Genomic DNA, 19,856 nt, shown 5'->3' on the forward strand with positions numbered 1-19,856 from the left:
GGACTTTGTATGAAATTTCTACAACCTTTCCTAACTTCTATAAAAAGCTAAAATGAAAACTTAATTGGCAAAGCTGGTAACCAAGGGCACCTGTGCTCCCTGGGGCCACAGGATAAACACTATTTCTTGGTATAAATGTTTGAGCCACAGGAGCGAGACAGTTGAGCTCTAGCTATGTACCCAAAAAAGTGTTTGACTCATCTTTTGGGAGGAGTTCCTCTAGCTCGATGAAGGAAGAGACAGTTATCCATGTCAGGAAGATACAATTGAAGCTTCTAAAGTACTATTTGCTTCAATTCTACTACTGAGAAAAGTGGCTTTTTCTGATATTCTTTTGGATATGCAGAAAGGGAATTGTTTTGCAACAGGGATACAAAATGAGAGAAAATGATGAGAAATAAAACCTTGTCAAATTGCCACTGAACTTTAAAAAAAAAATGTAAGTTTGGAGTAGTGTTAAAAGAAATACATGGACAGTTCTTTTCTATTACTTTTAAATGTGAAGCACCATTTAATTTTTTTCCATCTTGTTTTTAGGAACGTTCTGTGCATTAATAACAGTATTAGATTAGGTTCTTATTTTAGAATTTAAAAATAAGGCAAGTCATTGTCATCTTTTTGCTACACCTTCCAAAACTATCATACATAAGAGTAAAGAAAGGAATGGGAGTGAAAACATGAGTAGGAGGAAGAACAAAACTGTTGAAATATAGGATTTTTCTTGTTATAACTACATATACCCAATTCTGTAGTTTCTGGTGGGTGCTGAATGTTGTGTGGTTTTGTTTCTCAAGAGCATATCAGATATAATTCCCCTGTGAAGGTCAGGAGAAAGATGATCATGAACTGTCTAGACTAAAACCCATTGGAATGGAGCTTTAATATGTGTGCTGGCAGAGTCACTGCTATAGTTTTGTTAGTTTACTGGAGCTTGAATACAGCTGTAGCAAAAAACGTGCTGTTTGCTACTATTCTCTGCTTGCATATTGTCATTTTATGGCTAGCTGAGCTGAGTTTGAGAGTAGAAAGAATGGAGTTACTTGATCGTCTTGTAGATGTACAAAGAAGAAAAGTGGTTAACAAGTATAAACTGTAATATTTTTACTTGGATTCTTTTTGTCATTTTTTCGGTGTGCATTCTGCTAGTCCTGTCCAGGCAGAACTAGCCAAGCATTTGTCAGGGAATGACATGGGCAAGGTGAAGCATTTATTAAGCTAACATAACACCGAGGAAAACTTGTTCAGTCACAGTTCTCTAAATTGTTAACTCCTGGCATTTTTATGTTCCCCTAGAGTTTGATCAAAAAAAAGATTGATTTTTTTTTTTTTAAATGGGGTTCCTGAAAAAGAACAAAATAGTGGTAGGTTCTTTGAGGGTACCCTGACAGACACGCTTCCCTTTGCAGTCTGGTAATCAAAGGGAATAGACTATGGGACTTACCCAAGTCCTGAATTACATCAAGTAGGCATCTATTTTGGATGGATTTTGGCTGTCCAGCACTGCAACTCCAGTGTAGGTATTAGTTTAATTTAGAGCTTATTCTTCTCCGAGATAGCACCTGTGGCTTGTAAGCAATTTCCACAAAGGTCTAGCCTCCATGCTAATTCTATACTTATCAATCAATTGAAAATATAAAAAATAGATTTATATATAGGAATATACACACATAGAAGAAAACAAAATAACTGGTAATATAATGGATATAATAAATAATTGCAGAACACTATAAAATCTCATTTAAAATTATGTATTGCTCCAGTAGCTTTATCTGAGAGAGGAATGGGGGACTAATTCTCCTTCAGTTGCACAGGTCACATTGGAAAGACTTTAATAATTACGTTTCATCGTGTGTTTATTTCAGTCCTGTCTTATCTGAACAACACCTCTACATCAAAAGTAAAAATGTCCCTTATCTCTAATAGCAGCAGGATACTTACAGTAAGTGCTTTTCTTAAAAATGAGCAAAAAACCCCAAAGCGTTAAGCGCTGGGACGCTGTGTGCTGAGCCAGTGCAGCAGCGTGCCTGCAGTGGCCCACGTGGGCAGGGCCTGCGAGGCCTGTGCCGCTCAAAGGGATTACTTGCCAAAATGTATGTAATCCTCTTCAGTTGTCAATGCAAAACATTACTCAAGAGAGAAAGAAGGGTTGAGTAGTGCCTTCAGAACTCTTTATGAATGGCTTATGCTGTAAGAATTCCTGTAGGGTAAGAAACACAAGCAGAAGAGCATTTTTTTTTTAATCATTGTTTCCAAATTATTAAAGCTTACAGAGTTACTTTTCCAACCTCCAGTAACATTTTCCACTCATAGTGGTTAGAGACTATGACATCACTGCCATAGAAATATTATTGCTGAATAGCAGGGGGTTTGTCTTTAGAGCAGGGGTGTCAAACTCATATTCACCAGGGCCCACATCAGCCTCACAGTTGCCTTCAAAGGGCTGAATATAATTTTAGGACTGTATAAATGTAACTGCTCCTATGTTTATGATATTCAAGTTTTATGTAAACTTCTGAGAATGCATATGCAAATAAGTGACATATATTAGCAGAGAAGTAAGTTTTCTTTCATCTTTTTCATCAAGGTAAAAATGTAACTGGGCCAAAAAAGGGTTTGTGAGATTCCGGGATGCTGTTATACAGCTGCCGAAGGCTCAGTCTTGCGAGCGTTTTGTTATCTGGAAAACAAGACAGAATTTGGTCCTTGATCTATATAGATAAGTTTATCTGATAACTCTGCAAATACGCCTCATCTTTACTGGTATGTCATTCCACTCTAGGTTCTTCAGGGACTGCAATGAAATAGTTATATTCATACTATATATAATTTTGAAAGCACTATAAGGTGGTGTATTATTTTATAGTAGCTATACATTATTTAAAATCATATTCCAAGTTTGATTAAAGCCTGCAACGTCTGAGAGGTCTGCCTAGTGAACGTGCCTAAAAGGTGCTTCTTGTATGAACAGCAAACAGACAATTCTGAAATTGCTCCCTAAACCATTGTGTGACTTACTGAAATTTGCATGCAGACTTCTCTCTGACTTTGGCTACCTTTGCTCCTTCGGTGTAAGAGATGTTTTGTCATTGCAAGAAATGTATCTGTAAAAAACATTACAAAATTACATTATTATTATTATTATTATTATTATTATTATTATTATTGCACCAATGTGCAAAATCGTAGCCCAAGACTGCTCAGAAACAGTTACTGCACCAGAAACTGTTCAGGCAGTGGGCTGATGGGGGACAGGGGGTTTAAGCAGTTGTTAGATTTAAACAAAGTCTTCTGAAGTACTGAGTGATAAATAGGCTTTGGAGGAGGGGGTGGATTTTAAAGGCCTTTACTAAACTTGGTTTTTCCTTAAGTGCTTATCCAACAGCTGTTCCCCTAAGGGATTCCCTTCTGAATGTCTTAGTTCTGTAATAGAACATATACTCCTGCCCAGGGAATAGAAATACTCAGAAAAAGGTTGACATAAGAATCCGACCAAGAATTGCTCCTGGTATCTCAGGCCCCAGTGTCATTTCAGCTACATCAGTATAACACTGAAGATGTGAATGAAATTGTACCAGTTTTAATGAATCTGGCCCTTCCTGCCTCTGGTGCCAGCAGGAGAAATGCTTATTGCTGCAGGGTGAAATAGAGGGCACCGAACAATCTGGCAAACTGTAGAAATGCCCCTTGGGAAGAAATGTTTTAACGAGAGGGAGATGAAAAAAATCCCAACATATTAAGAATTGTCCTAAAATACTGGAGAGTAATCCTAGCTGAACTCAAGCTGACCTTGTTAATTTTGCTAGTTCTTGGAGAAAGAAGCATGAAGTCTTAATGAATTTTGTCACAAATTTCCTTTGTTTGAAGGGTAGCAAGACAATCTGCATAATTATTTTGGGAGTTAAGATAAGCCGGCTTTTCAAAACCTTGCCATAGTAACTAATACTTTCTGTACACCTCTCTTTAATGTTTTTGTATTATTGATTTTATTATAAAGCCTACAGACAATTTTTCTCTCTGCCAAACCATTTTATATCCTTGGCTTGCATTCCACTTGCATTTGCCAGATTTTCCTGTACTTGTCTCTGACAACCACCACAATTTAAGGAGAATGTGTAAGTTACTTTTTTATATTCTTTTAAATATCACCAAAAATCCATTTTGAGACATCAAAAAATGAAAAGCAGAGTTTGGTGATTGAACAGAATTCTTAAGCATATTAAATAATTCTTATCTTGCTACTGCCAAAACCAAAGAGAGACTTTAACCCTACCTGTCATCTTTCCAGACCCCAGGACATGTGGCCGGGGATGCTGCCTGTTCCCCAGGCTGTGATGGCAAATTACACTGCTCACTATGCACCGATACTACATGTTTTGGGGGGTTTTGTTTGCCTTTTTTTTTGAGGGGGGGGGAGTGGGGGGAGTTGGAAGTGTTTGTGTGTTTTGGGGGTTGGTTGGTTGGTTGTTTTTTCCCCACAGGCCAACAGTAAGCTGCTGCTGAAAAGATACAGGCAGTATTCCTTTAAAAAGAACTAATGTCTTCCACTTGTCACCCTATGGTTCATAAGCGGACAACTGTTGAGAATTTCAGTCTTTCAGAAAGAAGAAAAGCTGTATTGAAAGCTGCAGGTAATATTGTTTTCCTTTTGAGGAGAGACCATCCCCTAGCAATGTTACGAGGTGCAATCATTTGAAGAGACAAGATTTACTGTTTGTCAGAACGGTAGGAGAACCTTCTAAATGCATCAGTAATAGTTTTCAGGTAGAATGGGTAGCATCTGTCCCATTAACTTGGTCACAATGAGGCATGTGTTTTACATGTCCTGCTTGGAGTGATCTGTTCCTTCTAAAGTATTTGTCTGCTGAATCATAAGTCCCATGATCTTTTTGTGCACCTTCTAACATAGAGTATTACTTCTGATTAAAATTTAGCTGTTAACTTTCTGACCACACAAAACGTGTTTTAAGGGGTGTGACACATCTGTGTTGAATGAGTAACCTGTTCTAACAGCATTTTGAAGAGGAAAGAAAGTTTTGTATGCTGTTTAAGAACCAAAACACACCTAACCCTCAGAGCGCTGTCAAAAATTCAACATTGCATTTTTATAGTAGACAGCTAAGATGGGCTTTTCACAAAACAAATGTTGTTTGACTTATTCCATACTTACTTTTTTATGCTGAATGGGAAATTATCCCTTTATGCATAAACAAACTGCTTAGACTTACAACAATACAGTCACAGATTCTTAGTACATAAGTCTAACAATTTTACAAAGGCTTTTTCAAATATTAATGATACCTGAATCATAAATATATAAAAATTAATTCTGCAGTGGTTATAATCTCTCCCTAAAGACTATTTTTTAGAAAGTGTAGATTAAGACACTCTCAATGTTGTTTTTTGTGGTAAATACACCTATTTCTGCCAAATTAAGAAGTCCATATAATGCCTAAGAATCCCACATATCTGAGAAGCATGGAATTTATTCAGATAGGATATTTTGTATGGGTGATGCATTTCAGAAGAAAGTTTCTGTTCAGACATACATGTTTTAAACAAATAATATTCTGTTGTACCTCAGGAAAAAAACCACTTTTCTTTCCAGCCATTAAGTTGACGTCAGAAGAAAAGTGTTTCCCTGCAATGCCTGGACGGAGATGAACAGTAATGAAATTGGGCTGCTTTGACTTAAAAAGTAAACCTTGATCACAAGTGAAAAAAGAAAAGGCAAATTGGAGTAGGAAGCATAAGAAGAATAAAATCTGAGTTAATTAAAATTCAAAAGAGATTTAAAGGGTCTGATTAATAACTGTGAAATGTAGTTCTTCTCTAAACTTTTCATTCCTTACATAGTTTTCTACTTATTTGGCCATTTGTCACCCTCAGCAGCAGGTTCAGCGATACCATGTGCAAAGGGAAATGTGATGTTTCTGGTTGACTTGCCTCAGAGCATTGGGCTTTTTAACCTTTCTCTATTTAGGGCAACTAAAAACTTAATAATAAGTGTGGATCTTAGACATTTTTATGATGGGTGGAGCTGTCTGACTGAATTATGAGAAAGCAGTTATTACTTTTTCTGAAGTGAGTCAGATCAATGCAATATTCTGAACAGAAGTGATCAACTGGGTTTAAAAAAATCTGTATCCCTAGTGTAACAAAAAAAAAAAATATTAATTTTGCTCAAAGTGGAGACAGTTTCAACTTAGTTCTAGAAACAACGGCTGAAGAACTGTACCCTTATTCCAAAACCTTTTTCTTCTAACCTGTGTTGAAACTGTGTGACTGAAAGTGGGAGAAGTATCGGTTCGGGTTCTCATCAGGCAGAGATTCATCCATCCTTGGATGAAGAACATAGTGCTACAAAGAAAGCTCAAGAAAAGTGGGTTTGTATCTCCAAGGTAGGAAACAATTCTCTAAAGAAAGGTTTCAGTCAAGTTACTTAGATTTTATAATCCCTATTGAGAAAAGTCAATTCACACCATCTAAAGCAAGAAAGCCCTTTTTTCATATTCTCAGAAATACATGAGGCACTGTGAATATCAGTGGTGTGTCAAATCTTGTCCAATATTTGGCCTTTCACGAGTACTTATTTTTTTATCTCTAAGTGTTTCTGCAAAGTATATTTGTTATATAGGCAGCATTGTGTTGCAAATCAGCCTTTCTCAAAGTTCTCACAAGTATGCTCAGAACATGCAATAGAGATTCTTCCAGAGTAAAAGGTATTAAAGAAAAAAACAAAACTAAACCAAAATGCTGCATTTGTAAAGCATTTTGTAGTTCTGTGGGTAGTGTAAAAACGTACTCTAAGTAGGCAGATGAATCTGGGCTAATAAGCACTTAGAATGAGAATTTCCAGCCTCTACGTCAGATGTGTTTTGTATCACCCATTGAACTTGTTGTTAGCCACCCGTGTCCTCTCCGGGAAGGTTACAACACATGATTAAAACCACAAGCTGTAGCTATCTTCCAGCTGTCCTCATTTTACTTAAATATCTGACAACCTTACCACTAGCACAGATTACTTGGAACAAAGGCATCTAAACACGGAAGGTTGCACAGTGTACATGACAGATAAGGCATCTGCATAAAACATCCCTTGCTCTGCAGTTCAGTGCTCCTCTGCATCTTAATGCCAAAGGCTCTCCAGGACACTTTGGAATCCTATAGTCTTCCCTGCCTTGATGGATCTAGGGTTTAGTCTTACCCTTGCCTTTTTTTTTTCTCCCCCCCACACTCTACTCTTTTAAACTATGGCACACAATCTGAAGCCAAAATTTTGCTCTTAAAATTATGAGAAGATAGTGCTTTTCTTCGAGTTCTTTCTCATTTTTAAGTTCAGATAGACAAATTCATCTGGCTTTAAACTATGAGAGACCATCTAAGAGTTGCATGGGGTAAACTGCACTGGTGTAAAATGGTCATTTAATGTTAGTGCATCCTTTGGGGCAGAATGTGTTTATTTTTAAAACACCAGGCTAATGATTTCCAGTTCATGTGATTGTACTTCAGTTTCATCAAGGCTTAAGGCTGTTGGCTTTAATGAACATGAAAACAGTGTGGTTATTGCTACGGCAGAGCTGTTGATGTTGTAGGCAATCAGAAGTAGAAGTATTAAATAACGTAAAAATAAATACAGCAGACATGACCAAATGTAAGTTCATAAAAAATGCAAATGGAATCCAAGTACTGTTTGTCTCAGTTTCCAGACTATTAGCTCTAACGCATTACTCCCTGGAGCAAGAAAGTTCCTCATATTGCTGGCTTGTAAAGACTTGATAGCTTGGAATAATAAAGATTGGTTTATGACTGAAGCTTTTTCATGTATTTGATCTGAAATACATCCTGTATTTCATCAGTGGTTACAATATATTTGTGCCATAGTAGTGCATGATGCTTAAATAAACAGATGGTAACAAGACATTTTCTTTCTTGAAGTCTGCTTTCAAAATGGATTTGACTAAAAAAAAAAAGGCAAAGTTTATAATACCCTAATAAAACTTCCAGTATGCTCTGCAAGTATAGATTTCCAGGCAATTATGTCATTTTCCTCACTTTACTCTGTGTGTTGTTGCTCTGAAAACCTAATATAGAGCACTTGTTTAGAGTTATTTAGGGAAGGCTACAGGTATTTAGGAAGATTAGAGAAATGCAGAGGATCATATGAGCATAAAGGAAAGGTGAATATGTACTAGATTGGACAAGAAGGAATTAATTAAAATAAAAAAATACCAGTATGTGCAGGTTTCTGCTTGCAATCTAGTCCTGCTCTGTCTGCAGCAAGGGGATGAAGTGGTAGGGACTTGAGTATCATCAGAAGGTTGATTCTACTCTAAATTCTTTAGTCTCCAAAGGAGGATGAGTTTAAGACAGACCCATTTCTTGGAGACTGATTTAATACATTGCAGTAGCAACTTCATATGAAACAGATGTCCTGTATGGATTCTTATTTCATCTAAGAGCCCAAGTTATTTTAATAATCCTTAACTTCAGCCCACCTGAGTTTTTATGTTGAATAGTCTGATTACTTCAACTATCTAAACAAGAAAAAGCTGTTTCCATCTAGTGTGGGCTTTAACTAAATGGGTGTGAGCAGCTCAGCTGCCTTTAACTTACTTAGATTACCTATACTGTGCCTCTGAATAAAACTGGAATGTCTCAGCCCCCAAACATGAGTTTCTGGTTCCCCAAGAAAGATCCTTTTGCCCTCTGTTTAAAACTTTACTTATCTACAGATGACAATTAGAAAAACTGTGTGCTTTTCTAATAATAAACTATGTTCTAGAAAATGTATCTATCCAGTTAAATAAGAGGTTTTTTCCTTCAAATTTTTGTCCCATACTTTTTGGTTAATTTTGAAATTAAGCATCATAGTTATGCTGCTTTATTTTTGCCAGCTCTTGTTATGCCAGCTTGTGATAGAATCAGTAAAAGTAGGACTCTTATCAACAGAAAAGCCTATGTAAAGGAAAAATCAATAAAGACTTGGAAAGTTTTCTGAATATCTTGATTATTTTTTATTTGGTAGCAATTTGATATCTGTTAGTTTTTTCCCTTTGTCTTTTCAGTAATGACAAGACAGTAAGAAGAATAGGTAGATCCCCAGAAGCAGATTAATTTCTAGTTCCATGTCCTTTACCAGAAAAATCTACAATCTCAGCAAGATATATAGCCCTAACACCTTGATCCTTTCTTATATTGGTGGGCACTTGCATGTATTGTCTCAATGTCCTTGATGTGTTTTAGTATCTCCTAGCAGGATTTTGTTTTCTTCTTTTTGAATGATACAGCTGGTAAAGCAGGATTCTTCCTGCAAGATCCTGATTACAATTGAATGTTGTATATAGATGAAGCAGTCGTTATTGTCTGCGTCTTGCCCTCCTTTCTCTCCTGGCACAGCACAACTTTTTGGAAGATAAACTTAAGGACGTGTGAGGAGATGCAGACTGTTTTAATTTCCTGAAATACCAGCTTCTGTTGCATTTGAAATGGCATGCCTTTATATGCTTAAGAGTTTCCTTGTGAAAATATGTTGCTCTTCAGTTCTATCAATGATACAGACTTTTTATTTAGGTGTTTGTATCCATTAACCAATGTTGCTATTTGTGTGAAAATTGGGTATGTTGGGTACAGTTCCTGGTAATCGGAGATAAAGTAAGTTGGATTAAAGTATGTAAACTGTAAAGTATGCAAATTTGAGACATGCTATTTATAACTGACAGTGGCAGGACCATGGGATGTATATTCAGTATCTATATGCTGTAGGTCACCTTAACAGTTTCCTTATCTACGTTAATTGGTAAGCAAGGCTTACCGTAACTATGAATATACTCCTTTTTGCTTGTTTTCCATTTCTGTTATACTTCAAAATATCATTTACTTAACTTCAAATAATAATTGCAGAGATAAAGATACATTAAATTCACTGAAATTGCAATAGTGAGGCAGGATAAATAGAAATTTCAATCCACCAATATAGTTCCTAGTATGAAGCTGCTTTCTGAAGTGGTTGGGAGCCAGTAAAGACTGACAGTAATGAGACAATTACACTGATGTGGGTTCATTATCCTGCTGGCTTCTGAGTTTTGATGTTTTTTAACAGGCTAATAATAAGGTTTGATAGGTAGTGCCCTTCTGGCTGCCTTCAGGAAATGATCAACTTTTTGTGAGATTAAAAGTTATCATATTACAGTGCTCAAATATTTAAAAAAGTCTACTAGAAAGCTTTCATTACTACAATTCTGGAAGGAACTTCAGTACTGCATCCCACTTTAAGTTACACTCAATGATACGGCATTGAAAAATACCAATGAGAGTATTTTTTAAAAATCTCTTCAGCAAAATAAATTCATTTTAAGTTAGGGACAATACTACGTCCCACATTGCTCTGAAATCTTTCTCAAACAAATCCAGAGACTGAGAACCTCCAGAGAATGGTAAGTGTATCCAGAGCAAAGTGAGATTTAGAGTAATATCCATCTACACTTGAATGCTCAGCAAAATTGGAGTGAACAAGATGTAATCGAAACCCCCGTGGATTGCTACTGGAAGTCAAAATGGTTGTTTTCTGGTAGCCCTGGTTGGCCATATTGTAAGCAGTGCACACATTGATTACCTGAGAGCTTGCCACATGGGAAGCTCAGACAGTGGATGAGATGTGGTCTTGCAATCTCACATCCACCTGTGGACTGCCACGAATGTGGATTTTTTTATCTGCAGGTTAGAAAGTCCTTGGAAATTAAATTGCTTTGTACTTAATGCAGACAATCATATCAGTACAGGGAGTTAGTAAGATGTAAATTCACACCCCAGTGTAATGTGTCCTAATTTCCCCAAGCCCTAGGGCCATCTTACTCCTCAATGAGAGCACCCAGATAGAGGTTTAAATGCATTTATTCTTTATAAGGTTTCTAATTGTCCTGCTGTTGAATATTCTTAAGCACTTCTGGCTGGTCAGAGAATGAGCTGCTTAATCATGAAGACTGCACAGGTCCAGTTTGTTTCTGGGTTTTGTTTCTTTTTGCTAGCCCCTTTCACGCTGTTTGGCACAATAACACAGACTCTTCCTTGACTTTGAAAGGTATATTTCAAAGTAATGTTTTCAACGCTGGATAGTAAACAGCTGTACTTGATAAAGACAGTGGAAGTTAGTTTTAGTGTGAACTGGTATGAATAAAAATTCAGTGTGAATCTAATACCATCCAGCCCCACTCCCCCTGTTGTCTGTTCCTCCTGGGCTTTCAGATGGGATGTAGCACTCCTGGGCCAGCAGTCAACTCAGGAACATCATCTGGGGCTGAGCACTGGGCCAAGGAGGGGTGTGTGGTGGTGGCTCGTTTCTGACTCCCATTCTGTTCATGCTCAGTCTGAGAAACTAAGCCACTGTAAGTTAACTCTTCTTTTGATTACTAGTGGTATTAATTTAGTACTATTCTGTGTTAGAATAAAAACTTGTAGCAAAACAGCTCTCTCTTCAGTGTAGAGTTTTGACAGGTGGTTTTGGATCTGATTAAAATACTACTATCACATGTGCTGGAGTGGTATTTTAGCCATGCTGGCATGACAGCATTATTATCTACTATCCTAATCTGTTTTGTGGCACAGATCACGATTTAAGTTAAAAAAAGCAAGATTTTGTTTTCCTGTTACAGTAAAATATCTGAATATTGTATTAAAAAAGAGGGGGCTTAATCTTTTGACGCTTTCCTGTTAAGGTACACTTCCCCAGTACTCTGTTCCCAGGAAACAAGCTATTTTATGCAAAGAAGAGTTCTTGAAAGAAAAGAGAAAGGACCTCATGAACAAAGATTTAAGCCTGGTTTACATGTGGTGGTTGAGATTTTTTCTTTTGTATGAATATCGCAGTATTGCAGGTATGTAGACTACACATACTAATTCCTGTATATATGTAAATATGGTGCTACAAGCACATTAACCCTGGAATGGGGTTACTGTCTAAACTATACTGCTATATAATGAAGTGATGTTCTTGGGTTTGGGTTCTGTTGGTGTGTTTTCAGTGGCAGGCCTAGGTCTTTGCAGGCAATAGGATATCACTGGGATTTCTTTTCTGCAGGAACCCTGCTTTTAAATGTGCTGCAGGTGTTGTAGGTAGCCTTGCCGTGCTGGACAGCGTTGTCAGGACCAGCAGCAGGGCAGGGACGTTTTCATCCATAGAGGCTCCTTCTGGTGGGTTTTATATTTCTGGCACTAAGGACGCTGCAAGCTGAGGCTCGGTTGTAGTTTGCTGGGGGCCGGGGGAAACAAACAAGGTTTAAATGTCCCCGCGCCTGGTGCCGTTTTCCAGGCACTCAGACCCTGCTCGCAGGGCGCGGGGCCCCAGCTGCCAGGTGCCGCTGCAGCACAAAGCCCGGGGGAGGGATTTGTCCCCCGGCTCGGCGGCAGATGGAGGCTGCGGCTGCTGCCGCCTCCCGCGGCTCGGCGCTGTGCCGGGCTGCCCGGGCCGGCCCCGCCGCGGGGTCTCGCCTCGCACACGCCGCTCCCCGCGCAGGGCCGCCGGCGGCCGCCGCCGATCCTCCCGCCGATCCTCCTGCCGCTGCCTCCGCCCGCCATTGGCCGTAAACAACCCTTCCCCCTTCCCCTCCCTGCCGCTCCCCGTCCCCTCCTTCCTCCGCGGGAGAGACGGGAGCCGCGGCGGACTGGCGAGCGGGGCTGCGCTTCTCCCCGGGCGTGCGCCCAGCCAGCGGCGCCGGGGCCGCCCCCGCCGGCGGGCTCGCCGCAGCCCCCCCCCCCCCCGCGCCTGCGGCGGCTGCCCCCGTCCCGCCCTGCTGGGCTGGGCTGTGCCCGCCGGCGGCTGCGCTCCGGCCGAGGGTGCGTGGGTCGCCCCGGGCGGCTGGGCAGCTTCTCCTCCATGCGCCGCGGCTGCCCGGCTGCCCCGCGGAGCGCGCCCTTCCCGCCGGGCGCGGGGGGCGGGCGGAGGCCGCGCCGTGAGGGGCCCGGCGGAGGATGCCGGTGGGCGGCGGACCGGCGCGGCCCCCCGGCGGGGCGCGCTCCCTCAGCCCCACCGCGCTGTCCCGCAGCCTGTCCCGCTTGCGCGAGCACCGCGCCCGCTCGCGGGCCATGCTGGCGCTGGGGGTCACGCAGATGGTGCTCGGCTGCCTCATCGTGGCCGTCAGCTTCGCCGCCCTGGCGCTCACCACCTCGGCCCGCGTCCGCCACTCCTGCCCCTTCTGGGCCGGCTTCTCGGTGAGTCGGGGCGCGCGCGAAGGGGTGCGCGCGGAGCCGCAGCCTCGCGGCCTCGCAGCCGTTAGCCGGGCCCAACGGTCGCCGCGAGGCCGCCGGCGTCGCCTCAGGGCTGCGAGCCCGGGCTGCGGGCGGGACGCGGGCGGCGGCACCGGCGCTTTCGGGCCTCGCCGCTCGCCCGCCGGGCGGTCCCGAGGAGCGACGCTGGCGGGTGAGGCTCCGGCCCCGCACCTCTGCGTGGGGCCGCCGGGCAGCGGGGCGGGCAGGTGAGAAACGCTCGTTCGGATGCGCTTGCTCGCCGCGGTTCTGGTGCTCCCTCCGCCCGGCCGGTCGCTGAGCCCCGGCAGCAGCGCGGCGGCACTCCTTTGCTTCTGTCGGTGGAAGGGATAGCCAGAGTGGTTTAGTGTTTTGTCAATAGTGTCGGTGAAAGTCGCGCTAACAAGCTTTGGCGTTGCCTCAGATATTGGTGTCCGTTTGACGGGCTGCCGCTGTCCCTGGTGTCTGTGGTGTCACCTCAGATTTGGACATTGGTGGAGAGTTCACCTTGAGTTACGGCCTTTTCTCAAGGTCTCGGCACGGGCATGTGCTCAGATGCAAACTGAGGTAATAAAATGAGATGAGCGCATCAGCAGCAGGTTTTAAGATACACACCATCATGGAAGACTACTCTGCTGAGGAGAGCACAGGTGCGCCGGGGGAACTGGAAGGGCTTTGGGGCACCCAGAGGTCCTGCCATGAGAGGCTGTTGTTCCCACGCGACTGGGTATCTGAGGGAAAAGCTCATTTATTTTGAATGCAAAATCTGGGTCCCGACTCCTGTGTGAATTTCTTGTTGACTTTCCATTGTGTCCTCCTACCACAAATTGAAAAAAAAAAAAAAGGTTGATACTCAGCTGGCCTCACTCAGTGCTGATGATCAGTTTGCACGTGTGTATGGATATAATGCATACATGGATGCGTTAGTATAATGCTGGTTTATGAAAGTTTCTCTTTTAAGCACTCAAATGAGACTTGACAGTTATGAAGAACTAGGTATCTCTTAGGGCACTAGTAACAGACTACATTTTTGGTGAAGCTTTTCTCAATTTAATTTAATGCGTTATTGGTTTCAAGTATGTCTTTTCAGTTCTTTTAATGGACCAGAGATTTTTCAGCATTAAAAGTGCTTGTTGGAAACCAGAACTGTTAAATAAATAATTTGGGTTATTCAGTTTTGAATGTATGATGTGGCAGAAATGGTGTAATTTCAAAAATAACTGTTCAGTATGCTCTTATTCAGCACATTTTTTGAGTCTCTCAGAGAGGAAGTGTAGTTTTGCATAAGTTAGATATTTTTGTTGATTTTGCCAGGATTTTTTATAGTCTTGAAAAGAAACATGAGTTTATACTAGTAGCTTTGATATTGTAATAATCACATTCTTTTGAGTTTGAACCTCTGTAAGGTAGCATGTAACTATTCATTGTGATAGGATGTGAATTTTAAATTAGGAATCTGGCTGCTTACATATTAATGTGCTAATAAAACAACACAGCTTAGGCAGATGTGGTTTCTTATCTTGACAGACCAAACAGGAATGTACACAAGTGATTGCGTATTCCAGTAAGCACAACTTTTTCAACATACCTTCTTTTTCCCCTGCTCCTGTAATCTTTGTGAAAAGAGACTTCTGGAGGTCATCAGTATGCTCTAAGAGATGCTGTTTTTCTGAGCATGGATGCCTTCCGCTCCTCTCTCTATAACACCAGAAAAGTGTGTTCTCCAGTTAAATTTCGTGGCTGTTACTTGCTCATCGTAGAGCAGGAGGCTGTGATTCCAGCCTGTGGTGTCAATTGGCAGAAGGCACAGAGAAAGTATTGCAAGACTGTTTACTAGAAAGCTTTATTTTATATTATTAGAATGAGTCAGGTATATATTGTTTCTTGAATTAAGAGCTTACTTAAAAAAACCCCAACCAAACAGACAAAATCTACCTTATAAATGATCTGTCAGAGCATGAGAAAAACCATACATTCCTCATAATCTCTTTTATCTCTAAGTCTCAAGAAACAAGGGGAAGACAGAGCAGTTTTCAATATGGTGAGCCCTGAAGAACTTTCTGAGGCTTAGTTTCCTTACATAGCCTTTTCTAAAAGCCTTTTGAGGTATTTAGTGAGTTCAACAAAAATTCGGTATGTTGTCACTCATGGCCGAAAAATGTTTCTGTGAAAGAGTGAGTGTTTTCAGCTTGGATCTGGAAAGTACAATTGAAAAAACTACAAGTGAGTTAAGTGACATCAGACAAAAACAGTATAAATGTCCTCTCCTTTACTTGGTGCCAAAATCAGGCATAAATATTCACTCCCTTCAAACTGCTTCTTTTTCTTCTTTCCCCTTCCCTCCATGTTGGAAGTAAATAACTGAGTTGTTTGATGGCCAAGTAGCAATTCTAAACATGTTATGCTTTTTGTTGTTGACGGTGTTTTTTTTGGCGGAGGAGGGGGTTGCAGTATACTGTATTTTTTACTTATTAGAAATGCACACCCTAAAACAGCGTAGGCTTGGAACTCTTGACCTTTTTTTATTTTTTTTTTACACCAACCACCCAGTCCATGTAAATGAAGGCTGCAAAAAATAGCTAAGAATCTTTTCAATGTTTTCAAAAACAATTTCCCAACCTTTGTAACATTCTAGCTGATTAAAAAAAATTGGCTGCATATTACAGTCCTCACAGAAAATTCTCTAATCAAATGCAAGGAAAAGTTCTGATTTCTTGCTTTCTTCTTGGAATCAAATCAAGTGACTGTACCAGTGAGAGCCTGTTTAAAGAACAAGGCACTATAATTTTCATGAAACTTTGAAGAATTCAGAGCTTATTTAAGCTTTATCCCATACTTTATACCAATTTGCTTTATCTTATCTTTTATTGGAATCACATTAAGTTGGGTTTTTTTAATTTATTTAGACATTTTAAGGTAATTAATGAGAGTCAGCCTTACACTGAGCACAAGGGAATTTGGGGGCTAGATGTGCAGGCACTGGTTGATTCTCTGCACAGGCAGAAATCATTGGTAAGGTCTTAGAAACTGTGGTGCAATGCTTGGCAGTTTGTTCCCATTGCAGTCTTTCATGTAGGAGAATGGCAATTCCATCTTCACATTCTCTCAGTTGTGTAAAAATATTTGCTTTTCTCTATAGGGTACATGAATATAAGTGTCTTTGATCCTTTTAAGAACATGAAGAACTGAATATTAGCTTCATTCTGATAATGGAAGAATAGCTCTCAAAATTAGGCTGTTTTGTATATCATGGAAGCTTTTCCCAAAAGCAGTGACAAGGTCCCTTGTTTCTCCTCTAGGTCCATAGAATATGAGAAAATATTTCTTCAGTCTTTTCCATCGAGAATCCAAAATAGACAGCAGTTTGTAATTTACAGGCTTTGTACATGCCCAGACTGATTGTAATGTTTCAGCTAAGTGCGCTTAACGTTTATGGTTACTATAACAGCGTTAGGACACTAGTGAACCACAGGCCTGATAGAGCTCTGTTAGCATGACTATAAAGGCAAATCTTGCTCTCTGCAGTCAATTCCTGACATTATTTAGAAGTTGCTAATTAGAATTTTACCTCCCATTGCCCCTTCTTGATCTCAGGATTCAGAGGAAATGACCAGCCTCAGAGACTAGATGTATCTCTAATACAAAAAAGCATTAATGAAATTAAGAGTTAAATCATAAGATCATCCAGGTTCCTAAAATGATACTGTGACACTTGAAATCTTAGAAGAACATACAGCAAAGTGCAAGCTATCTCTTCTTTTATATATAATTATTTGACAATGGTTGTATTTTTGTGTAGAAGTGTGTTGCTGGAAGGTCTTGCACTGCCTCTCCTTTTTGTTAAGTGTCTTCTCAATTCTGCCTCTTTTCATCTGCAACCCCTGTTCAAAACAGATAAAGTAGTCTGGTTTAAAAGCAGCTTTCATGTAGTATATGGCTTCAAGGTTTGTGACATACGTGGTCTTTTGTGTTCTTTGAAAAGGGGAATGGATATATAGGGAGATTGTCAAGGTGAACTCAGACCCAATTTTCCTCTCATGGAAAATGTGAAATACATTAGATATTTGTCTGCATTATAAACTGAGAAAGCTGAGTGTAGAGGCTTTTCTGTATTCTTCAATGACATTGTACAAAATAGGTTTAAATCCCTCAGACGATGCATAGAGGAGTTAACTTTCAAAAGTTTCTACTAGTCTGTGACCCTAGTTGTTCCTCGTATGCAGCAGGTTGTTTCAGCACGTTCCTATGCAGAATCATTGTGGGAGTGAAGAGGAGATTACAACAAAGATGATTTGTTAGCAATAGTGTTTATCTCCTTAGCCATTTCAGGTACAGATTTTTTCCTTCTTCTGTTCCCCTTTTTCTTTCCCTTTCAGGGTTTTCTATTATTGCTGGTGATGGTCAGTTGAAATAAAGGCAGTACTAGAGTGATTGTAATTGTAGCTCAAAGAAATGAGCTTTAGTTTGCATGAAAAACCTACTGCCAAGAGAGTCTGTTACTGTGAAAGAAGAGGTATGCTCTTTGGGACATAATAAAATTACTGCTATTATTGAGTGATATGTATTTTATATACTGACCTTGTAAAATCTTCTAACTCATATAATTTCTTTGTCTCGGAGCTGGTCATTTCAAATCTAGGATTTAAATGGTAGCTTTGTTTGTCCACCTCCTGTAGGTATAAGTTAAACTTTGCCATGGCTATTGAGTAGTTCTGATCAAAAAGTCCATCACAGCTCTGAGCGTGCCCTATGCTTTTTCTATGAGAGTATATAGTAAGGTTGGTTGTTTTGAGCACCCCTGCTACTTGAGTGCTTAACCTGCAGCTTTCTTAGATGAAACTTGATTTTCCTTGAGTTTGCTTAAATCACCAGAAATGTTCCTGAACATCTTTTGTAACCACAGTGAAGTTATTAGCTGTCTGGATAAGATGATCTGACCACATCTCTTCTCTGTAAATGATTGTTCTAATGTTAGATTTCAAACCTGTGGACTCCATGATCACGATGATTAGTCTGTTGTGTACAATTTGTCATTCTTCAACGTGTGTTTCTGGGTCAGACCGTATTCTGTATCTGTAAATATTCATATTACTTTGGGCTTCTTTTGGAAGTAGTTGGTAATGCCAGTTTGGGAATTGAGTAGGTAAATTTCTGCACTGAAATTTTTTCCTCTTCAGGAGACTTATCAGACCTCTCATGCAGATTATCAAATAGAGTCGGATAGAGGGAGCAAATGGAACAGATTTCCCTATATGACTGTTGAAGATCTTCTGCCATTCCTGAAAGACAATGCATCTCACACACTGGAACAGTTATCTTGATTTTCCTTGCTTCAGATTCATGAAATTTAGACGACCAGGAAATTGATCGCCTCAGAAATCCTGCAAGTGATCTGTTAACCTGTCTTTTGCCTATTCACAGTATCTTTTCCAATAAGTGAGTGACTACTGGATCTGGCTAATGATCCATGGTAGGTTTTAGGCGGTGTAATAGTCACAAAATGGGAGCAGCCAGATTTGGATGATCAATCTGAGGAAGCAGTGCACTTACACAGTGTTGAACTGATCACTGTTAGCTCCTCATTTAAGAATTGCAGTATGCCGTAACAGCTTTAGTTGCCTGTAGCGAAACCTCCAGTTATATATTCTTGTAAAATAATTGCGCTAATGCTGTTTCTTTGAGATTTTGTCTATTACTGTCTACTGCTGTTGCTTTAGTTAGGCCACCATCCCTGCTTTTTCTGACTCTACTACATGGTTTGGAGTAACTAACACCTTAGCCATACTTTTCCTTGCTTTTGTGAGTTTGTTATGGCTTTCAAATATGAGCAAGCTGGGGGAAAAAAGTCAACTATCTGGAACGTAGTGTCTCAGGAAAGCCTGCTAGGTGTGTATGTTGCTGGTACACAGTATTAGTGAAAAATCATCAATGTCACCTGCATGGGCTTGCCTCTTTCCTTCATAAAATTCACGAAAGTTGCAATGTGTCTTGTCTAGGTAACTGATCATGATTAATTTTTGTAGCATTAATGATTTGTACATCATGATAATATTGTGTGCCAGACAAAAAAATGGAACAAGGCTGTTACAACCTGTTGCTGGATGTCAGTTAAAACCTAGGGTGTTGGTGTACAAGAGGAGATCATACGTGTCATTTAATCGTGAGAAGTAAGAATCGTGGGGTGCATTCTCTGTACTTTCTGAAGCCCATGGTAAGGCAGGGCTTTGGAACGGTGGATTCATGGATGAAAATGTTTCCATATCCAGATGGAATGATAACAAATTAGACAGCTGGAAAGAGGAAGAACACTTAGGAAGAAGACAATGTTCTTTTTTTATTATATTCTTTGAACTATACATAGTAAAATGGCTATTTGTAACTTATTAAGGATTTGGGGCCAAGTGTAGCCTTGAGATTTCTTGTCTACAGTGCACTGGAAAATAGCAGACTTATGGAAGCCAGCATTATTTGTTTCATGAGGCAATTCAGCTTTTATTGCTTCTGAGTATATTCTGATGTTTAAGCCTTATGTGATTGAGAAGCACTCGATCATGCAAATTGATTTTAAAACTTGTTGTGTTACAGGAAAGAATAGTTGAAGAAAGCAAAGATGCCCTACT

The 19,856-nt window shown here is 40.2% G+C and overlaps 1 protein-coding gene across 1 annotated transcript in view; it reads left to right on the forward strand.

The window, feature by feature from the left end:
• Nucleotides 1-12,963: 12,963 nt before the first annotated feature.
• Nucleotides 12,964-19,856, forward strand: part of ENTREP2 (endosomal transmembrane epsin interactor 2) — a gene marked incomplete at both ends in the record, with an annotated part of 84,957 nt that continues 78,064 nt past the window's right edge. The window contains one exon of the mRNA XM_080351183.1: nucleotides 12,964-13,203. Coding sequence (XP_080207309.1) covers nucleotides 12,964-13,203 — 240 coding nt within the window. The remainder of the gene's footprint in view (nucleotides 13,204-19,856) is intronic.

The sequence above is a fragment of the Nesoenas mayeri genome (assembly GCF_963082525.1).
Source record: "Nesoenas mayeri genome assembly, chromosome: 11".
NCBI lineage: Eukaryota > Metazoa > Chordata > Aves > Columbiformes > Columbidae > Nesoenas > Nesoenas mayeri.